The sequence below is a fragment of the Lonchura striata genome, chromosome 2, assembly GCF_050655825.1.
Source record: "Lonchura striata isolate lonStrDom1 chromosome 2, ASM5065582v1, whole genome shotgun sequence".
NCBI classification, from domain to species: Eukaryota; Metazoa; Chordata; class Aves; order Passeriformes; family Estrildidae; genus Lonchura; species Lonchura striata.
This window is the reverse complement of record NC_140704.1, coordinates 110383841-110406792: the sequence shown is the minus strand read 5'-3', so window position 1 is coordinate 110406792 and position 22952 is coordinate 110383841. Positions and strand designations below refer to the sequence as shown.

The following is a 22952-nucleotide window of genomic DNA, read 5'->3' as shown; positions in this document are numbered from 1 at the left end:
AGCAGTGTGGCTCAGTGTCCTTCTGGCCACTAGGGTCAAATGACTTTATCATTACTTCAGTGAAGCAGTATGTCTAGCCTGCTACACCAGAATCAGAGATGGAATATTACAACTTTGCTGTGAAGCCAACTACTCTTTTTGCTTCTGGACAAGGCACAAAAGCAGCACTTCTCTTTCTTCAGTCTGTTTTTAAACCAATTGCTATGAACTTAGAGACTCTGTTGTGTTATTTTTCTGGCTATTTTAATGTAGTGCATGCCCAGCTCTCATCCTCGTCCCGTTAGATGCTGTGTTTGACACCTGACCAGTGTGTGTTTGCACATTCCTCTATCCTGTTTACTCATCCCAGTAATCCAAGCAGTCATCTGACTTACTCTGCACCTCTGCTGGTCTCTGCTCCTGGAAGATCAATCAGTGCTGTGCTTCCCCTCATGTACAGCAGGAATTGCACTGACATGTGAGACAGCTGCACCACATTGCAGACTTATCGAGCTTTGCAACATACCTTCTTATTTTACTGAGGGTTAGCTTGATGTGAGGGAACTTCTCCTTAAATGTCTCATTCATGTCCTTCTTGAGATCTGATGGCTTCACGTAGTCTATGACCGTGGTCTGTAACAAATGTCAAGAAACAATTACTCTTCTGGTTTGTAACAAAGATCACTTGATTCCCAGAAGCAAGGAATACCAAACAAGTGCCAGTCAGTCCCAACTCTTTCAGCAGACAGGAAAATTAAATCTGAACTAAGGCAACTATTTACTTGTGACTGACAAAATAAGTGACCCGTTCTTCAGCACAAGCCTTGAACAATACATACCTCATTATCATCCTCTAGGTATTGCTAAGAGTGAGTTTAAAATAAACGTGGCTGGATGAAACCTACCTGAGAAGTATTGTAAGATAAAAAAATTCATCACAATAACTGATATGATGACCAGATTTTGGTGCATACCTCCATGTGGTTCTGAGACCCATTGTAAGTTTCTCTCAAATTGATTCTTTAAAGAAACCACTGGGACAAACTCTTGCCTGCTGTAGCATACATTTATAATAAAAGAAGTAATCAGCTGATATGCCAGTTCACTCACTAGAGTGGAAGGCAATAATGCTGTGGTAAGTTAGGCAGCAAATGGACAAAAGAGTCAGGACAACAATCAAAGTAGTCTATTTCTTTTTAGTCTATTTTCTTTGAGCTTCCTATTCCTTTTTGTTAAACCTAAGGAACCTCACCAAGTTGCAGAGGACTCTTCTGGCCAACACAGGCACTGTATCTGTGGGTGTCCAGCACTTCTCTTGTTCCCTTAGTCTTTGTTCAGGTAGCACTTTGCCCAGATCCTCTGTCACCATTCACCTGGCCAAAATCTAGCAGCTCAACAACAAAACAACCTTTATTTTGGGAATGTGTCAATTCTCTACCAAGCTCTGGCAGTTCTGCCCATTGGACAGAAGTGGAGAGGAGCCCCAGCTTGGGTACCTGAGGGACAGCCTGGTCCCCAGGCATACAGCCCCCTGCCAGCTTCAAGCATGTAAGAAAGCAGCAGTGGATAGTGCAGTGCATTATCCTGCTCATAAAATAATATTTCACTTCTGACTTCTGGTTTTGATTAATCTGTATTATGGCAAAGGGCTGTTAACACCAAACAAGAGGTGGAAAGAGGTATGCAAAACCCTTGTTGCATGTTATGCCTTTATAGAAGGGGGAGCTCTGCTGTAATGTATCCTCATGGGAATTGCAATCAGCCAGAAAGACTAACTGGATATGCTTTCATGCTTTTTTTTTTCTGTCATTAAAATAATATATGGAAGGGCTTGGGGAATACAAAGTGGAATGGCTCTAGAGAGAAAGCAGACAATTCCCTTTATCCAATCATGTTGTTCTCCATTTCCAAAATAAGCATGAAGGAGAGTAAAACACACCTAACTTTTCCTGCACTTTACTAATGAGATATGATACTGAATGATTAGAAAATTAAAACAGAGCAGAGCATGTGTTTCCCCTGAATGGTGCCCAGCAGTCTTTGCTGCAGACATAATAGAGAGGGAAAACCCAGGATTTTGCCACAGGGTGTTGTTATGGTCATGCACACACTTTAAAACATGGGCCATTCTGCCACATCAACACTCTTCAGCCACACCTGCTTCCCTGCATGTGTATGGATGAGCCTGACTGCAGGTTCAGGCAGACAGTGCAGTGCCTCTGAGGTTAAAAATTCATAAGCTGCCTTGATACTGAAGCAGGAAATGTGCTGCCACACCTGAACAGAAGGAAGAGAAGACAGGAAGGAGAAGCCTTGCCCTACCAAGGTGGGAAAGCCTTCAGTGGAATGTGTGGGCCTGCCAGGTTGTAACCCTGCAGAGGTTGGAAGGATATATGTACACACCATGCAGCCAGGGCTTTCCACTGCAGACAGCTTCTCACAGGCTTCATCTCACCTGGCAGGCTCAGACCTCTAAAGCAGAAGAATTAAGACCTTAACAATTACCCCTTTCCTTTCTTTTCCCAGAATGTTGCAGCCAGCCTGCCTATTCCTTGGTATTGTTGCCAAAGGATCAGCAGCAAGCTGGGTGCTGCTGATGCACAGCTTTGCTGGGAGTTTTATGTGTTAAGAGGCTTCCTCTCAGTACTGCTACAAGAGGACACTGAAACAAGCCACATCTAACTTAGACCACCGCTGCCTGCTGCTCAGTGTATAGAAACATGGGACCATGCTGCTCCTGCTTACAGAGCCAAGAGACACTAACCAGATACATCCTATTAAATGTAAAGATGATTTTAGTTACTACCAGTATTTTTTCGTTGTCTTGGGCAATCCTATAAATAGTGAGTTCAGTGTTACCTTATAAAGCTACCTGACACCTTATTTCATGCTTCACTATAAACCTAACTGCCCATTGTTTGTTCTTCATTACCACAGAGCTCATCATTTTATCTTAATGAACTTGCCTTTAGCTCTCTCCATGTTATCTTCTTCTTTTGCTTATGTGCACAACAGAAACCACTTCCCAACAGAAAGGGCACAGCAGTGGAGAGAGGGCCTGTCCATCCTCCAGGCTCAGCTGAAGGGCTGCACAGAAGTTGTGCCAGACGGCAGTTTCAGCTGCTTTTACTTCTGACAAGTCAGGGTGGCTCTGGGGGCCACTGAGCAGAGGGGGAGTGAGCCCTGGACTCTGCCACTCAGCAGCAGCAGCCCCTGGGATGCACTTTTCCCCCTGGCTGCTCTGCAGGCACTGACTTGTTTTACCTGGGACTCCTCCAGCCTGTGGGAGGTTTGCCACAATTCAGTTAAATTCTCTTTAGAAGGAGAAAAGCTCTTTTTAAAATTTTCATTTAAAACAAAGTGCTCAGAGGCTTGAGACTAAGCAGACAGCTTAAAACTGAGCACAGTAAAGAGGTACAGTTATTTTTAAACACGGAGATTTGTCAATTTTGTCCTGTTGATAAGGATCTCCTCCTCTCCAACTCTGAATACTGCTGCTTCCTGCGAGACAACAGTCTCTACGATACAAATCACAGTAATGAAATCCAGATGAAAGCTGGTGTGTGCTGGTTTTGATTCATGTAACAGGATAACAGCAGCATGTTTGAACACACTGGCTCTAAGGCAGCTGTCTCATCTTGTCAGTACCATGCTGGAGAGCTCAGCTAAACTGCCCCTATTCTCAAGAAAATGATTTGTGCAAGTTTTCTTTTCTTTTGTATTTTTTGTCCCTTGAATTTTTTTCTCTTCATAGCTGCCGCAGAAGCTGGACTTTGAGCAACAGGATGCTGCTTGTCCAGCTGATACCTACAGAAATGCATCCTGTGCATGCAGGACCCTGCCCAGCAGAGAGGCAGGCAGAAGATACCCCTAAAAAATATCAGTTAATAGGTAGTTTTAAAACAATATTGGATTAGCATCTGTGAGTGGTCAAATCAGTTTCCCTTTCAAAGGGCTTCTGACCAGGCACCTGAGTACCCCTGCTGCTGGGGCACAGCACTCATGAGGCTACACAGAAATCTTGGTCTCCAGCCCTGATCCTGCCCAGGACCCCTTGTGCACCCTGCAAATAGCTTGCCACAGCCACCAGCTTGCAACAACCCTCACTGCTGCCCCTGCCCATGAGAAAGGGAGTGGAGCAAAGCTCTGGGGTGGTCCAGCAATCCACAAGAACCAGCTGGGATCTGACAGGGGAGGGCTTGGACACAACGCCATCCTGCTCAGTGTTTATGCTCCTCTTCTGTTTTAGGCCACGCCACTGCCCTTGAGCTGCCTACATTTCCCACATGAAGCTGCCATGTGAAGAAAAACACATGACTGACTGTCCAGGACAATTCTGGTATTGCCTTTGCTGGGGGTCTGATCAATACTGATGCTCCAAAGTTTTATGAAGGGTTTGCAAATATTACCCTAAAAGAAGCACAGCTTTTCTCCATCCAAACATACGTACTTATACATAATATTATTCCCTACCAGGCAGGCACTCCATACTCCCAGAGCTGTCAGACACATGAACAAGGCACTGGGAATTACTAAACTGTCTCTCTCATAGTCTAATCTCCAATGTTTTTAACTTCTGTCATCCAGAACCGTCTGTCTCGTTTCTCACAGCTTATTTGCACGGAACACATCTCAGTTCAGCATTCAGCAATACTCCTTCATGGGCTCTGTTACATTCTCTGTATACAAATCTGTGTATGTATATTTTACTTTGGCAATGGAAGCTGCACAAGACAAATGAAAACCTTGATATATGGTAGCTGACAGATGCCTGGACAGCGTGATAAACGCTTCATCCCAAGTCTCTACTCTGCACACTTTTTGCTTGGCTGGCAGTTTTGAACTTGGAGCTCAGCTTGTGTGTTATTCACAAGCATTTTCAAGCAGCTGCTTTCTCATAGGAAAGCTGTATATATAGTTTCATAAATATGGGAGGAGAGAGAATGCCTGAAATGGTTGGTAAGACTGGCAGGATGAAATATTGTAGAAAATAAATCCTACTTTGGCATGCAACCAGTAAAAGATGATCTAGCCTTGGATGCCTCTATCTCTCAGCTTAAGAAGGATAAAATCAGAATAAAATAGGTGAATAAAATGAAATATGTATGATAGGCTCTCTTAGCTGTGTACCCCTGATAAATCTACTTCACAGAAAACAGACGGAAGACTGATACCTGAAACAGACTTTTGGTAGGTCACTGATAAGGTCTAAGCCACACAAGGAGTGAAAAGAAGTCAATAAACTCATTCATATACTTATGGCTTATGATGCATATATATGAGAAATCCTGTTAGAGAAGAGACTTCAAACTGTGAAGGAAAATGGGAGTGATTCTGAATTATAATTAAAATTCTAAAAAAGGAAGCTAGACTAAAATAAGATGTTTCTGTTGTTACAAAGTCATTAACATTCAAGGATCTTAAACTGAAAGATTTTGAATTTCACAAGGCTAAAAGTCTCAAAACTGCCTCTTTGAAATTAACTACATGTTTATTTTTTATTGTTAACCCTCTGGAATTATTCTCAAAATAGTTATTTATTGGAATCTCAGACAAATATAGCATCAAATGCATAGAGCACAGGATTTATATACAATTATCTACCACTGCCATCTTCTGCTCCCTGAGATTTTTGGGTAAAAGGCCAGTAGCTGATAAAAAAGCAGTCTGGAGATACTTAATATACAGCTACAGAAGTGGCTCAAAGAATAGGGTGACAGCACTGAGGGACACTGGCTGTAGTGGAGTCTGCCTGACCTTGGTGCTCCTTGTGACAGGCAGAACGGGGGAACAAGAGACCAAATGCATTATATCATCGTGCAGGGCTTTTGTTAGACCAAAGGGCCAGGGCAGCAAGCAGTTCTAATTTTAAAATCACACTGGAGGACTAATATTAAACAACACAGCCCGGCTGTGCTCGCCACTAGCGCAGTACCTGGCAAGTGCAGGCTGGCAGGCAGGCACTGCAACAGCTCTGCAGAGTTTTGTGACCTGCTTCTTTTATTAGTGGTGTGGAGATGTCAATTTATTTTTACAGAATTAAACAAACACACTGACATGGCAGCTCAGTATTCAAACCTAATTCCACACGTATCCCTTGAGCACAAATTGATGGATATTTCAGGGATGCGACTACAGAATGGGTCATTCAAAGTCAATGTGCTGCTGATCTGGGCTTTTCTTCTTCTGCTGCAAGTTTTGGCAGCACACAGCGACCAGCTAACCTGCTGGTGTTTCTGTGTTACCAACAAAAGCAGTACTGCAGGATCAGCCTCGAGCCTGTTGAGAATGAGTTTTCTAGTTCAGCACAGAAGGAGTTTCTGCTGGAAAGAATGCAGAGAGACCAGGGGGGCATTGAGGAGTCTGTACATATGCTAGTCAACATGAGATTCGAGGAAAGAAATTAATGCTTAGTCTGGTAGATAAAGTTCCTGTTCTAGAGAGATTTAGGAATCTGAACAAATTCCTGTTTTAGCAGTATCAGCCAGGAAGACATCTGTTAACTATGATGTTTCCCTTCCCCCCACACCCCCCAGCATGAATTTTTTTCTACCTCTTACTGTTTATACTGCAGCAGAGAGCACAGACTCTCATACAAAGGCAACACAAAATAAAATAATTTATTCAAGGCAGACTAGAGTTTAAATACAACTAATACAATTAATAGAACCCATATAATTGGTATTGGGAAAGTATTGAAGAATACTTTTCAGAATTGTCCCCTGACAGGCAATTTGTGGGTATTGCTTCTAGAAATGCAACAGGAAAGTGTATGCTCTGTTAAGCCTGAGACTTCACTACAGAAAAAACCACACCAAACCAAACCAAACCAAACCAAAAAAGAACAAACAAAAAAACCCATGCAGAAAAACCCCAGAAAACTAACCATAACAACAAAAACCCAGAAAAAAACCAAAAAAAACCCAGACTAAACCAAAAGCACTTCTGCTTCCCCAGAGCTATCTTGAAGGAGGAAGTGCAGCTTCTCCTTAAAAACAGCTGAGGACTTGCAGCTAACACTTCTCTCCAAGAGTCAGGGGAATTCAGCTCTGTAAAATTAAAAGACTATAAAGTCCATGTCAGTAATGATAAACTCAGGCTCCACAAAAATTGAGCACACAGAGTGCTAGTTGCACGTATTTCTGAGTAAAGTCAAAACTGGACCACACATTTTGTCTGTCCTATGGCTCGGGATAAAGCCTGCAGTGTTTACTGATGCAGCATTCACACAGAGCTTTCCCAGTGAGCACACAAATCCTGGCCTACAAAGCACAAGCCGGGCTCATGGGAGTAATAGCAGCGCACGCAGCTCTATCCCGCAGGCAGTGACGCAGCCCAGCATCCACTCCTCTTCCACACCGACCCCCATTAATTGCTCTGACATCCATAAGGAGGGGTGAGGGGAATATCGACAAGCTTGCAGCTGTCAAGCATTAATGCTAAATCCTGGCCAAGTAACAAAACTTTAATTACAAGCTGCAGCTCTCCACGCACAACAAAGTGCTGGGCGCTGACATCAGAGCCGCTCTCAGCCGCTCCGGCACTGGCGAGAGGCGGCAATCGCAGCCGCGGTCCGCCCGGCACCGGTGGCTGCTCCGGCCTCTGCGGGTCTTTGGCGGAGGTCTGGCACTGCCCCAGTGGCTGTGCATGGCCAGGGAAAGACCACAGGTCTCTCGCTGGCCCCAGACTGCAATTTGCTTTAATTGCAGCATGAGCTGATTTTTATATTTGGGCGGGGAAGAAAATGACTTGAAATTATAAGGCTATTATGCTCCTTCTCACACTGATGTGAACTGCAGGGAGAGGGGGAGGGAATGTCAGGAGAGTGAGGAAAGTCTAAACCAGATGTGATTAAAGTCGCCTACATAGCCAAAATGGCCTTATAATCAGCCCTATGCACAAGCCCTTGCCCAAACTGAAAAATCCTACTTAACATGCAAGCTCTCAGGACACTCCAGCACTACTTTTTCTCCCTTCTCTTGGCTGAAGGAAGCACCAGCACCTTGTAAAGTCTTTCAGCTGAGCACTGAAGAACAACTATCCACCCCTTAGTTTCTTGCAAAGCCATGCAGCTCCTGCACAGGATCACAGCTATGCTGCTTTGGCTGTGGCCAGGCAAAATCCTGGCCAAGGGAGCCCTTGGCACCTGCCTGTGATCAACCTCAACAAAGAAACAGAGCACTTAATGTCCTTCAACCCTTTCTTACATTAGCTCCTGCCTTCAGAAAGGGAGGTGGGAGCACCACAGACCCTCAGATAGTGCTGAAAAAGTGATGTCTGGAAGGGTACATTCAGGGAAAAAACCCCCAACTGTCAGATAAGATGTTATTTCAGACACAGCAGTAATTAACCCTAGAGAAAATTAAAAGCAGGGAGACCCCTGTCAATGCAAATATATACTAGATAAACAATGACATTGATTTTAACAACTGTCCTTGAAGTAATTTTTCACCTTTAGGGCATCTAGTCATACCCCTTGTCAAATTCCCAGGCAGCTTCTTTTTACAACAGAAGTACAAATACAAGACTTTGAAATGCTGTGGTCAAGCAACATACAGAGAAGAATGGCACTGAATACTCACTCCTGGATGGAGAACTCCCTTGCAGGATGCCATCCTGGCTGCCTCATTTTTACTCATTTAACCATGTCCATGAGAACGTGAAGTTAAAAGGGGGTCTAAGATCTCAGGTGATTCCAGGGGACTTGTACTGCCTGGCAGACACTCGTGGCCTGAGGAAGGTCAGAAAAACAGCCACAACTGCTAGAGCTATGTTCCCTTTGGATGCTGGCTAACAATGGCTTTCTCCTTGAGGGAAGACAGTTCCCTGTCCATGACAGTAACCATATCAACACCTGACAAATATTTTCCCACACAGATGTAGCTGCTATAAAAGGTTGTCACTCTGTGGGTTGGCAGCCAAAAAATAACTCACCAACCCTTAAAGAAAAACTGGCAGCAAGTAAAGAGAGGACACTCTGGACTTCCCATTTGAAAATCTAGAATAAAGACAGCCTTAGAACTCAGTTAAGCCTCTGTGTGCAACAGACAGAACATTCCTGTTAGCAAGGAGATAATCTTCCATCCACATGAAGCACTTGGAGCTTATTTTGAAGAAGGAGGACCCACAAGCCAAATCACCCCTGGGGTGGAGAACATACAAAGGCTGTATCTTTACATATATTAGCAGTTTTTTAAATAATGTCTTCTGCTCCAAATTAAACAAGAACATGGACAACACTTTAGACCCCAGTGTTTCAAATCCTATTATATCTATATATAGATAAGAGAAGTAGGTGACCACTTTGGGGAAAAAAAAATATATTTTCCCTACTGCCTACTGTTACCCTGGATGTGCAATCCAGACAGATACATGCTCACATGTGTATGACTGCACTGCATCTAGCAACAGTCCTGCTAAAGTAATCTACAGACTTGGAGCAATAAAAAAAAAAAGGCTACAGAAGTATCTCACCACAGAAAACATTTAGTCAGAGCACAGACCACAGAACAATTATGTCTCTGTATTGTTAAGGGTTTGGATATAGTGGGAAATATACAGACTCTGCTCGTAATTGCTGCAATTAAAGGAAGGACTATCCCATGGTGAAATGAATACCTGGGAAACCAAGCTGTTCAGAGGAGTGAATGATTAGCATCAAAACACAGTGTAGCTTCATGACTTCAGAAAAACCCTCCTATTTTGTAATAGGTGCCAGTTCGAGGAAGTATAAATTTTCCTCTGAATGCCAGAGAATGAGTGCATTGTTTGAACAAGCCTTTCATCTAAAGCATTTATGAAATACAGCGGTAATAAAAGTGTTTGCTTTTGTAATACCTCCAAGCGTTTGTTTTAACATGTCTTGAGACGTAACTGTCATTTAGAACAAAGCATTCTGAACAGCTCTTATTAGTAGATTAAAAATAATAACAGTCTTCTTAAAATATGGCCAAATGAAACCTCAACCTTCAGAATTTTGTTACAGGAATTCCTCTGTCCTACACAGAATCACTTACCATATATGAAGGAAATATTAAAACCCGCTTATGTTTGCCACATGGCCACTGAGGATCATCTAAAAGATTTGGGTCGTATTCAACAAAGTCTCCCAGGTCACTACCTATAAAACAACAGTTTAGAAATAGAATTTTGAAAGGAATTCATTACATCAAGACATCTCTGGACTTAACAGAAATGGCAGATGAGTTCACAGATAATGTACAATATTATCTCCACGCAAGATTTTTTAAAGAGATGAAAAACTGTTCTAAGTCTTGATAACTCTAAGTATTTCTATATTAATGTGATTTGCCAAGACATAGAGGACCTAGAGGTTACGAATTACCTGCTAAATGTGAATGCAGAGCTAAGAGAACTGCAGAATTATATAAAGTTCCACAATTACTTTTATTCCTGGCAACAAGTTTTCATCTGTTCAAGCAGATGTTTTGATTTGTTTCATTTATCATGCCAAAATATTTTAAGCATATAGTGCTTTGGCTTATGTTTTGTGTCCGGTTTTGTAAACACAGCCCTTTCCAGCCTAACAAAGGTCACAAGTGGAATTTACACCTTCAGCTTATGACTACTGTGTTGCCACTGTAAATTTTCCACAGCAAAGGAAGGTAAGGACAAGCCTGATGCAGGAGGAACAAGCAATGCTGGTGACAGGAGGAGGCACGCTGGGTGCCATTGGGGCTGTCAATACCACGTGCTTGTCAGCACCAACGTGCTTGTTTATTTAACTTCCATCCTCCACAAGCAATATTTCTAAGCAAATATGGAATAAGCTGTGCTTCACCCACGAGAGAAGACTGTATTTTATTTAATTTAAGCTAATGTGGGGACTAAAACACATGTCAGTCCTTTGCAATAACTGACTACCATCAGAGTATGAAAAAGAGCTACTTGAGAAGTTACCTGCATCAATGCTCCCCTGGGTGCTGTTAGCTCTTCCCAAAGAAAGGCTACGATGGCTTGCATTGCGAAATTGGGAGAAAGATGAGGTGGAGTCTATTGTGTTCCTCCGAGTTCCCAGAGCATTGGTGGGAAATAGGAACTGTGTATAAGAAACCGTCTAAAAAAAAAAAAAAAAGCCAGAATGAATACACAGTTACTTTAAGCCCAGCTTGGATGCAGTGTGATGCTTCTGGTGCATTCCAACTGGAAGCAAGAGAAGCCAAATTAATGGAGGATTTTCTGGATTTAGTAGTTAGGCACAGATGAATATAAACCAGTCACCTACATTTGCTTCAGTGCAGTTTATCCATGCAAAAAATGCTTTTGCAAAGGCATTAATAGTTCAGCAAAACAAACACACACACACACACACACACACACACACACATGCACACAAGCTCTAATACAATGGATTTACAAAATCCTACTCAAGGGTCAGATTTAAAAATATATCAGTTTGGTCAGGTTTCTTCCAGTGGGCCTTCTCTCTAGCACATTTCAGCAGCTTCTTTACTGAACTAGCATCATCTCTATGGGTCCCTCAGCACACAGCTGCCAGAGGCAAATCACTTAAACACTGCTAAACTGAAGCACTTCCTCTGCTATTTTTCTTTCTCAGGACTTTGTCTGGCAGAGCCTTATTGATGTAATAAGTGAGCTCCAGTTCACAGCAATCATTGTGGGAGATCATTTACTACCCTCTCAACATGGACTAAGTGTGAATGAGTAACTTGTGACAAAATTATTTTTAGAGTGCACTGATTCTCTGCTTGTACCCCTGGTCAAGAAAAAGCTATGCTTTGCTTCTTGTTGGCTCATTTTCCAACAATAACATTGCATTGAAGAAAAAAAAAGAGTTTGAGACTCTAGACTGGTTTACAAGGAGGTCAGAACATGTATCAAATAAAACATGTGGCATGTGAGCTTTCATTATTTAAAAGCAGACAGATTGTCCTCAGGAATTTACAGCCTGTGGTCTGGCCTGACACCTGGTTAGGTGAGCACAACATGTGTAGTGGCACTGACCCAGGGCCTTTAAATCCATAGATGACAGCAGACTGAGTAAAACTGAACTGTAGAAAGTAAATCAGGCTTTCAGAAGAAAAGTTTTCTTCTATGATTAAAACTGTCTCTCCTGTATATATTTATTTAAAATTAATCAGTTCCCTAAAGATTCAGATTTGATTATTCTAGTCAAGTGAATGAGCTTCTGAGATTTTGAAAGACTCATCAGCTTTGTGCCACTGTCTTCCTGCTCTCAGGAAAAATATTAAATATTTTTATACAATTAAAATATTATTAAATACAATGGAAGGCAAATAGAATTACAACTACAACTCTCACCAGAAATTATTCTCAAGCTCCTGACAATATACACTGCAGTGATACCTCCTGCTAGAGCAAGGGGAAGGCTGTGTAATTCAGTAATGCTTTACACATTCAGATATTGCCAGAGGCAAATTTCTTTAAAGATACAGAGTTGTCTATGTTGACAGCTTGGGTAGTCCTCATGAATTTCTGCTAAGCTTATTTACAGTTGCACATACTTTAGTGCTTTAACTACTGTGTTACAGTGCTGCATATCGTATTTGTGCTTGTTATTAGTTAAGCCATTTTCTCCCCTTATATCATCAAATCTAAGGGAGTAGGAACTGAAGCATCCCCACCTTCCCATCTGCTCCGAGCTCCACACCTTCAAGACCAATTATCTCTTTCAGACACACTCCAGTAGAATGGCACTGGCGTCCACCATCCAGCTTCATATCCCTGGGAAGCAGAAAGGAGAGCAGAAACAGCTCTTAATACACAAGCCTTGTTCACCTTCCACCACCAAATGCTGAAATGAGGTGCAGCATGAATCCAGACACACCAATGAAAAGCACATACCATACAACTTTTCCTATGGAAAGCACTTTTGTTGTCTAAAACACTTTATAGAGAAAACTTTGTTCACAGTTGCAGCTCAGACCCTAGCCTATGGCACAGAGCAAGGTTCCCCAACGCTGGGTACCTCTAACAGGACCTGGCACTGGGAAGGAACTGGAAGTCATCCACACTTCAGGTGAGATCCAACACTCCAGCCTGCACACTTGGCTGCCGAGTGTCCAGCAGGCAGATGTTCCCAGACCACACACCCATGTTCCCCCGCGTGAAACAGAGGTCATTTCCTGTGGAAGATTCCAGAAAGGATTCTTGCTCCTTCGAGAACACAGGAGAGTGGCCAAAGCCCAGTGTCAGCTGGAGGCTGACAGGAGAAAGCCAGTTTTCCATGACCCTGGCATGGAAACTCGGGGATCTACTTTAGAAGGACTGACCCACCTGGCATCTTCCATTTGGAGATGAATGAGATGCCTGAGACAAGCAGGCTGTATCTCATGCTTTAGCATTATGACCAAACTGTGAGCAGAGGTAAAAAAACAGGAGCTAATCTGTATTTGACAGATTTGCTGTATGAAACTGACAGCTGTATGAAACTCCATAATATATATCTTGCAATATTTTCCTGGCTGATTGCTGCTGGGGTCCAAGCGTATGCTCAAAACCCTGTGTGGGAGAGATGCTGACATGAAGGCCAGGAGAAGCCCTGCAGGCTCTTCACCCAGTCATGGGCTGGGCTATCTCTTGCTGTGACATAGAATACCCTGTTTCCAAACTATCACGCATTTTATTTCTCTGAAACATGGCCATCCTGAGCCCCCTGTAATTCATGTATCTCACTGGTGGAAAAATCCAACACATCTATCTTCTGGAAGACATAGTTCAGTGAAAAAGGAAAAGACTGTATCAAGTTTCTAATCCCAACAAAGTCCTCTTAGTTTCTTGATTGGAGTTCACTTAGCACAGTGTCATATTATCATTCTTGTTTCCTGATATCATGTTACTGAGGGATTGGACTAATAATTATGTAAAAATAGCTCTCTGTCACAAGCATGGTATTAGCCTCTCTGCTTCTGCACAGAAAGTGCTTAAGGGAACAATTTCTCACAGAGATAAATGCCAAATTGTAACTTTTTCAGCAGTTACCTGTGAAACAAATAGACACCCTGAGGAAGCCCCTGAACCCCAAAATTAAAACAAATATCTGAACTACCTGAAATCAGAAGAGTGTAATTTCTTTCCATTCAAGACCCTACAGATTCAGAGCAAGAAATAATGCTGTTACAACTCTGAAAACAGGTAATGGAGAAATTTTTCCAGGTAATTAAAAGACATGGATAGATAACTCTGCTATTCATCAAATGGAAATCCATCACCCTTTGAAGGGTCAGCACAGCAGCTTTAAAAAATAAAAAGCAGCTCTGAGGACTGGAAAGAAATCAGTTCTTTTGAAGCAGGGAGCAGGGTCAGCTGGCAAGTGCAAGCACACACAGGAATGATTTTGGGACATTAGCTGAAGATTGATGGACACTATTGCCTCCATTTCCCATCTTTCTGATGTTTCTAAAGAGGATTCTCCTTTAAGAACCCTGTGAACAACACTGCAGTAATTCTCTGTTTTGCGAAAGCTACTTGGGGTGTCCCCCTTCTCTACATATGCTCTGTATTTCTAGAAAGTATATGACTGCTTGTGTTGTAAAATGGAGTAATGAAGTGTTACTGTTTAGAGAGAAATCTGTCCATAAAACAGAGAATTAAACTCCCTCTCCTGAGGAAAATCAGTACTAAACAATGTGCAATTTCTTGTGAGTATATAAATGCAAAGGCTCATCCTGGCTTATACACATCTTTTCTTGTAAAAGATCGTGGTTAACACCTCATAAGGAATTCCTAAGCAACTATACTGTATCCTTTTTGAGTTACCTATCAGTATGATCAACAGCAAGCTAATGAAATTTTTTGCATGACAAGCCTTTGGTTTTTTCCCTCACTCCTATTAAAGACAAAGAGCTCAAGAAGGTCTTGGCAAAGCTCTTGCTGGGAGAGCAAGCCCAAAGACTGCCAGCCCACTGCTGTGGGGGAGCCCCAGCACAGCTGCTTCCTCCACACAGCCCCAACATCCCAAGAACAACTAGGAAAGATCTGGGGGATGCTTTCCCTTAGACCTCCCCAAATGGATGAGTTGTGCCTGGGGAAGGGTCAGGATGGTTGTCTGGGTACAGCCACTGCACCAGTGTGGCAATCCACTGCAACCAGGTTTTTTAGGACACATCCTTACAATAGCACCAGAGTCAAGGGGTCCCATGAAGCAGGAGCATATGGAGTACAAGTACTTCAAAGAAAAAACAAATCAAGCTTTCACTGTGTTTAAGTTATTTAAATTACTGATGGGACTGAGGAGCTGCACAAACCACTATCCAGGAGTAAATGTTAGTTTGAAAATGCTGAGAAGGAACAGTAATCCTTGCCAAAGAGGCATTTCAGTAAACTTCCTTCCTCCTCTTCCTCAGTTTTGATTTTCCCGCTTTATTTCCAAAAGTGCTTTTTAAGAAACTTCAAGGAATTCAAGCAGACACCCAAATCCATAAATAAACCATGGGAACCTAATTTTACTACCTTCACTTTATTTGAGCAGGGAAAGCTTGAGAAAATTAGAAGATCAGGGATAAGATTTCCTTAGGAGGCAAAAAAATAGATCTCAGTTTCTGACAAAGTTTGGGGAGTTACCCTGATTTACATCAATGTCAAGCTCTAGATAGTCTATTCATGGATACCATTTCTGGAAGATTGAGCAGCCTCAGAAACTACCCTCAAAACTAAACATATTGTCTCAGTTATCCATGACTAGATGAATGTTGAGGAATATATGAGGTACAAGTAGCTGGGCTCACAAGCTGCAGACTGAGATACAGATTGAAATGTAGAGCTCCAGGTAGGAGCCTGAGAAGAGAGGCCATGAACTGCCAGCTTTGGGATAACACAGGGCATGATGGTGGGTGACACCAGCCAGGTGAATGGACACTGGAAAACACAGGAGAGCTGGGAATTGCAGCCTTTTGGGTAACAAAGGAGATGAAAACCAGTGAGCCAGGAAGGTGGATGGATGCAGAGATGGGGGCAGGAGCCAAAGACTTGGGAGGAAGAGAAGACTTCTGGAGACTATGAGGGTATGAATGTTCAGTGGTTCCTTGGTTGGCAACCCATTTCAGAGGCACCAGCTCTGGCTGTTTCTGTGTTACTGCACCATGAATAAATGGCTTTATGGAACGAGACATCTGAGACTTTGCCATAGGAAACCTGGGGTCAAACTGGTGAGGAAATCTGATCTGAATGGGGTGTGTGAGGAGTCAAGTGGGGACTCATTGGGTCACTGCAGCCACCCACCAAGAAGCAGCTTCAATCCCAGCAGTGAAAGTCTCTGGCATTGGAATATGACCAATAGTCTCCTGAGTAGTCAGACTGGGTAGTTTCCTTAGCAAGAAAAAAAAAATGTTTCTCCATCTAACAGAATTCACAGATTTTCTAGGAACCATACCAGGTGACATGGGATCCCAGATTTGCTGTCAGATGGTGAAAAGTTTTACTGAGCAGATAGATAAGGATCAAAATAAGCAATCTCATCATGTCTTTTATTAGCCAGACCGGGATTTACAGAGTATAAATTGGATGCTGTTACCTTAGGAAGTATAACACTTCTTTAACGAACCAAATGTTATGCTTTGACGTGATCTACAAAGTCCCATGCAACACTCCTGCTGGGCACTTGCTCTTTAAATGACAGTAACAGTTGAGCACTCTAACCTGTGAATAATTTAGGAGTCCACGAAATATTAAACAGACTTCCAGATACATGAAAAAGCCTTCTGCTTATTGCAAAAAGGAACCTGATAATTGTAATTTAGAGATGTCAGCCCTCTGTGCCTGTATTTTATGCTTAGCTATTCCACCCAAACTGCTAAGATTTATTCTAAAAGCAAAAAAGGTTCATGAGACATCAAGAAAAGATGCCATTCTCATCTGTCAGTGTAAATAATTGTTACTTATCATCTCTGTTTATAGAGACAAGGACAATGAGAGCTCTGGAAAAGATGCACTGCCAGTAGACCAGCAGCAGATTTCCCGCTGCCTGAGACTGCCTGCTATAATTGATCAAGAGCTTTCAGATCCTAATGCCATTAGTGTTGCCAGAACAACTCCAGCTGCAATTTACAGCAAGAAGGAGCAAAAAAACTCCTGGAAAGATGGCTCTAATGGGTCAGCCTCCTTTTTGTCTCTCCAAAGATATTTAGCTGTCAGCATGCCAGCTCTTCTCCTGATGTTTTGCCCAACACAGAGTAAAAGTTCAGAATTAAACTTACTAGCTTTTGGAGATTCATTGGCCAATTTCAACCTAAGGGAATGGGACAACTCACAAGAAAGCACAATGGTAGCTCTATAAAATTCATACATGAGATAATGAGTTTTGAAATGTCCTATTGTGAGAAAAAAGTTTCAGATTTATGTGTCTTTCTGCAAAGCTAATATGCGCTTGGTTTCATTTTTTGTTCAGTTTGTGAGAAGCAGGGAAAATGGGCAATGGTAAAGAAATGCAGGGATATTTCAGCTTCCTTGTCACAGGCTAAAAACAGATAGTTGCTCTTCCCCAGGCCTACAGAATGATACATGCTCAGGAAAAGCACTCAAGATTGATGACTTAAACAAAATTGCCTCGCATACCAAATCTGTTGAGGAAGAACAGCGAGGAACTCGGTTACAAATCTGAAGGATGTAACAGAGTATCCTGCTTTGCTCTCTGCTTATTGCAGCTATCCATATGGCAATTTAGCTGCTCTCATCTCTCCTGTAAATATTGCCCTCTTTTCCACACTCACTAACCTGCCAAGTAACTGATGGCAGCAAGACAACCACACAAGTCCTTCTTTTCGCCTCATTTTGCATATGGCTTTCTTACCCAGTTTAAACACTAAATATGAACAAAGATTGCAGAGTTTAGGTAAAGAAGGCTGTTGGAAATGCCAGGTCTGTGCACTAATTGTCATTTCGGTTAGATATTTATTTGGGGTGATTGTATTGAAAACCCCTTGATCCTGGCATCACTGAACATATTGTTCTGGCCAGCATTTAGTTAAATCTGAAGTTAAATTCAGCAGTGACTTATCTTTAGAAACTGGATAAAGCTGGCTAGTAGCATTTCTGAGAAGGACAAAAATTCTTTTTATCTAGTGACTTGCTGCTTTACTTCAGAAGAATGGTCTGTTTCCTGGGCTTCAATCCATTTGATTACTCATACTGCATTATTTCCTTTAGCTGGAGGCAAGTTTCATCAGATGAATACCTGTATTTTTGCCAAGACAGCAATATTCAGCAGCTATGCCTCCTGCAGGTAAATTTCTAACCACTTAATGAATTCAATGCCACGAAGAAGGAAAGATGAGATGAACTGGCCATCTTTATAAGAATGTACACTATCTGATGGTCTGAGTTTTCTGTCCTGTAGCTCATCACCTCCAGCCCTGCTGTCAGTCAGACAATGAGAGCCCAGGTCTCAGTGCTCTTGTAAGACTAACCAGGCTGCAGTGCTGCATTTGTGTCATACTGCCAGCTCTCCTCCTCCCCAGGTCCTCCAGATTCATCTTCTGGACAGGACTTCACAGAAACTTGGAAGCTCTTAAAAGACTTCTTACAACATCACAAAAAAATATCATCAGAGTAGGTACAATTTCAATCTGTGGATGCTTTTGCCATTGATAAAAACAAGCCTAAAAAATGCCTTTTCCAAAACAGATTTTTAAATAATGAAGCATAATTGTGTGTGCCAAAGATAAAAAACAAACCTCACGTCAGAACTGTAAACCCAGCTAACTGCAATACCTTTTATTTTTGGGGTGAAATACAACACCGTACCTTCTTCCTCCTTTATAACACCTCTAACAGTGACAGACAAACATTGCCATTGTCCGTTTTTGAAATTGCTTGGGCTATACTAATGAGGACTGGATTGTTCTCACTTGGCTGCAAGCATATGCAGACCATTTTTGCAGGCCACCACATCCTGCTGGCCACAAGGAGCAACTTCGACAACATCTATGAGCACTGCCAGAGTTGTACCATCTCCTTGGAAGCTGATGGAGGAGTGGTGCCTAGAGAAGCTTCAAGAACAGTCAAGCAATGGAGGACTGTCTCCCTTCTCCCCTGCCCAAGATATCTACTTTTTCCAGAGAAGGGAGAATTGAACCTGCTTCTTCTCCATCCAGGCTGGGGCCAGATGGTGGGCCCACAGAGTGCTCTTGCACACACCACACTGGGGAGTGGAGTGGGCAGAAACCTTCAGGAATGTTCCTGGAGAGTCTGACTGTAACAGCTCCTCTTTAGGGACTCGAGTGTCCGGGGCATGACCTCCCTAATGGCTAAAAGGATAATATCTGCTGTGTCTGATCCCCATCTCCTGTCTCAAAGGGCTGAAATCCAATTCACCTCAAACCATCTGGAACCCATCTCCAAACAAATAATTCCTTCAAGTCTCATTTAATCCATCTGCAAATGGCTTCACTCTTTGGTTTGCCATGACACAAATCCCCTCTGAGGGCCCAGAGCAGGTCAGCATGTGGATATACACACCTGTGCAGAGGGTGTGTGTGGCAGGAGAGCTACCTGCTGCTGACCTGAGGCATCTTCCCCTGTCCTGGAAGTGGAACAGTATCAAGGCTCAAGTCCATTCGCTGTGAGCTTCCATAGTGACAACCAACCTCTGACAGAGGAGGTGTGTGACATAGCAGCTCAGGGGATGCACAAGATGCACCTCTGCTAAAAATCGGAGGTCAACACCCCCAATTTTCTGCCCATCTACAGAACTAGATGGGGATTAATGCTGATCTGTGGCAAGGAAGATAGCAAATGGATAGTGAGGCAGTTTCAACACCATTCACAAAGCAGATCTTACATCTTTTGAAGTATTATATTTGAAAAAAAAAGAGAAACCCTTTATCCATTAAGGTTTCCAATGCGTTGAAAAACGAGAGGCAACTGCACAACCCAAACCTGCAGTACAAGCACTTGCCTCTACCCTGTGTGTAGACATGACTCTGTATGTCATAAAGCCAAACATTCAGGCAACCTTTCTCTGTGTCTGTCCAATTAAGAACGGAGGCAATAACACTGTTAAAATTGTTTTCACATCACTAAATTACTGCCCTTAGCTACTACTAAGGTAGATGTAACATCAAGAGATACTGTAGGGCAAGGAATGCCAGCAGGCAAGATGCTCAGCATCTCCTTCAGTTCCTGACTTACAGTGAAGCTTTCTTTACATTGCTTTCACATGGCTATATCTGCTCTCACACTTGCTCTGCTGGTCCAGATAGAGGAAGAAAAGTAAGCATTTGGGAAACTTACTCCAGGGGTACCTCAAACTTCATCCCCTCATGTACAGCTACATCTCTCTCCCCAGACCTCCATTTGTATTGGCACGACCACTTAAAAATCATGGTTTAGAGGTTTTTGGGGAGGGTTCTTGCTGTTGCAGTTTGACCTCTGCATGGAGGGCAGGCAAGTGAGGGCCACAGTCTAGAATATACTTCTTGCACCTCATTGGTGAGGGGTGATGCTGCCCCATCCACACAGGACAGGTACATTGATTTGTGACTTCAAAAAGTTCCTTTTACCATGCTTTTATAATGGATCTGTTCTTGCAGGCTATATCTGTCTGCATTGGTAGAGTACAGCTCTTCTGTACTGCCTCGAGTACAACAGGGCTGATGGAGGGCTGGCAGCCTCCACAAAACAGCTGTGCCTGGATATGTCCTCACTGGCCACAGTGCCTGTCAGCTGGAGCAGAGGTGGAGAAGCTGCAGCAGCAGCTCCACTATGTGCTCCTCTCACACAGAACAGCTCCTCCTGCCTGCTCATCCATTCTACTCTCCCACTCCTGCCAGGGCTCTCTTCAGTTCAAATTTCAGATGTGTCCATGGCTCCCTGCAAGGACCTGTTTCTTTTCATTAAGTGTTCAGTGATATTTGCAGAACAACCAGTTGGGACATCTTACCTGGGGACAGACATCAGCAATTCAGGGATTCAGAGAAAGCAAAGCTAAAGGATGCTGTCAATACAGTACTTAATAAGAGCATCCAGTGTCTCTCCCCACTCCTACTTCACATCTAAAATGTGCAAGTAAGCAAGCAGCTTGAACAGAGTGGCTACAGTTTATGCTATACTGCCTCATCTGTTCTGTGCACCAGCTGTTCCTGGAAGGAGGTGCCACTGAATTGTTTCTCTCTTCCTCTGATGCTCTGGAAGAAAGACAGAGGGCATTTTTTTAAATCTTGGCTTTTTATCCAAGGGAACAGGGTTGAATTATTATGTACTGGCACTTGCTACCTTCTCATCCCATGCTCTTCTTGCTGTGTAAGCACAGTACAAGACACGACATGCTGAAATAATATTTAGTTTTGCAGCTGGGCTCGTTGCTGCTGTAATTTAGAAGGTATAACCAGTCATCAGAATTTCAAAATGTGTTCAATTTTCAATAAAGAGGGAATTTCCACAGGATGATGACCATAAAAGAATGACAGTGTACTCAAGAACAAAGAACAAATCTGCCAGTCTGTCAAGAATTTGCCTGATGTGTCATCACAGTTTAATTAAGGGAAAAAATTTACTGTAAGAGTGAGCAGACAGAGTCAACCGTCTGACAAAGGTGCTTCCTTTCCTTTGTGCATTAAAAATAATCTCCCTTTGTTTTGAATTACTGGTGCACAAGTAGGTTGTGACAAATCACTCTCCAGAACTAAATAGATGGCTGGAAAGTATGATTTGTCATTTATACAGTGGAAAGATTTGACTGTAGATGACTTGTGGATCTTTCAAACCCCCCTCAGTGTATCAACTGACTATTTCCCATGCATTTTGTGCTCTGCAGTCACTGATTCAACCACAAGGACTTCTCAGGTCTCTGGCAAGTGAGCATGGTGGCCATGCTGTTCCCCCCTGTCCCAGGGTCACAGCTGCTGCCCACCAGCACTGCTGATCCCAGCCTTGCACTACACCCAGCTGGCCATCAGAGCCTGCCAGGCCACATCCTCCAGCCAAATCCAGTTTCTTCCACTCCTATGGTTTCAGTGGAAGAGCTAAAAGCTTTCTCAGTCTCTAGAGAGCTCCTTCATTCCAAAGGAACTTTTCTATCAGAGTTACAGTGTCTCAGCACATTAGGGGCAGCTGCACAGACAGCTATGAACCTGAATAAAACTATCACCAAAATAATGCTTTCACTGAATGATCTGACCAGCGACTAAAAGTAATAAATAAAAAAGTATTCTGTTTGAATTCAAGTGTTTCTTTATAGTTCTGGAAATCTAGATACAATAGCACTATGTTTGCACAGGAGAAAGAGACAGGGAAGATGGCTTATGCAATTAAAGTCATGATGTCTGGAGTATTTGTTTTGACAAAGATGAGTGAAGCCAGAATAAACAACAAAAAAGTGCATTTTTTTCAAGAACATTGATTTCATGGGGGTAATTTTCTCCAGCTTAGTAATCAAAGATACCACAACACATATAATAAAGTGGGGACTGAGAGCTGTAGTTTTAACCTGGTAATGGTCCACAAAGGAAAATACACCTAAGAGCATTTATCTCTTCTCAGAGCAGACATATAAAAGCATTAGCCTCCATCATGCTGTTGTCTGTTATCAGGTCTACATGCAGGCCCAGAAAGACTATGCAGTACACATATAAATATACATACCCGACTTGGGTACAGTCTCGATATGGCAGCACTGAAAATATGCTACAGAAGGATCTTCTGCTGCTGATAAGGACTATTCTAAAATATAAAAGAAAATAAAAGAAATCAAAGACTAAAATTTAAAAATCCCACCACAATAAGCAAAGCATTAGATGTTACCATTGAGGAATTTGCATCATAAAACTTCCATAATGGATGATTTCTCTGTCCTCATTTACATCTCACAGATATTGTGCCACAGAGTCTTTATGGAAGTGCTGAAGACTGTGCTACAGCAAATTAGCAGTGAATGAGTATGAAGACCATCTTGACTATCTTGGAATCCAGGACAGATGCCCTCCTAGTGAAAGAAATCTACCCACAGAAGCACGGGACCATTCTACAATGGGTGAAAC

At 42.6% G+C, this 22952-nt stretch overlaps 1 protein-coding gene across 2 annotated transcripts in view; it reads right to left on the bottom strand.

Annotated features, from left to right (window-relative positions):
- The window catches only part of CABLES1 (Cdk5 and Abl enzyme substrate 1), a 71700-nt gene that overhangs the window by 6191 nt on the left and 42557 nt on the right, over positions 1–22952 (bottom strand). The window contains exons 4-8 of one of the 2 annotated variants that reach the window (XM_021551555.4): positions 22558–22635; positions 12606–12705; positions 10900–11056; positions 9996–10099; positions 506–612 (exon numbers count right to left, since the gene is read on the bottom strand). In XM_021551555.4, the coding sequence (XP_021407230.1) occupies positions 506–612; positions 9996–10099; positions 10900–11056; positions 12606–12705; positions 22558–22635 (546 nt within the window). The remainder of the gene's footprint in view (positions 1–505; positions 613–9995; positions 10100–10899; positions 11057–12605; positions 12706–22557; positions 22636–22952) is intronic. The other variant, XM_085572003.1, reaches the window with a different exon arrangement.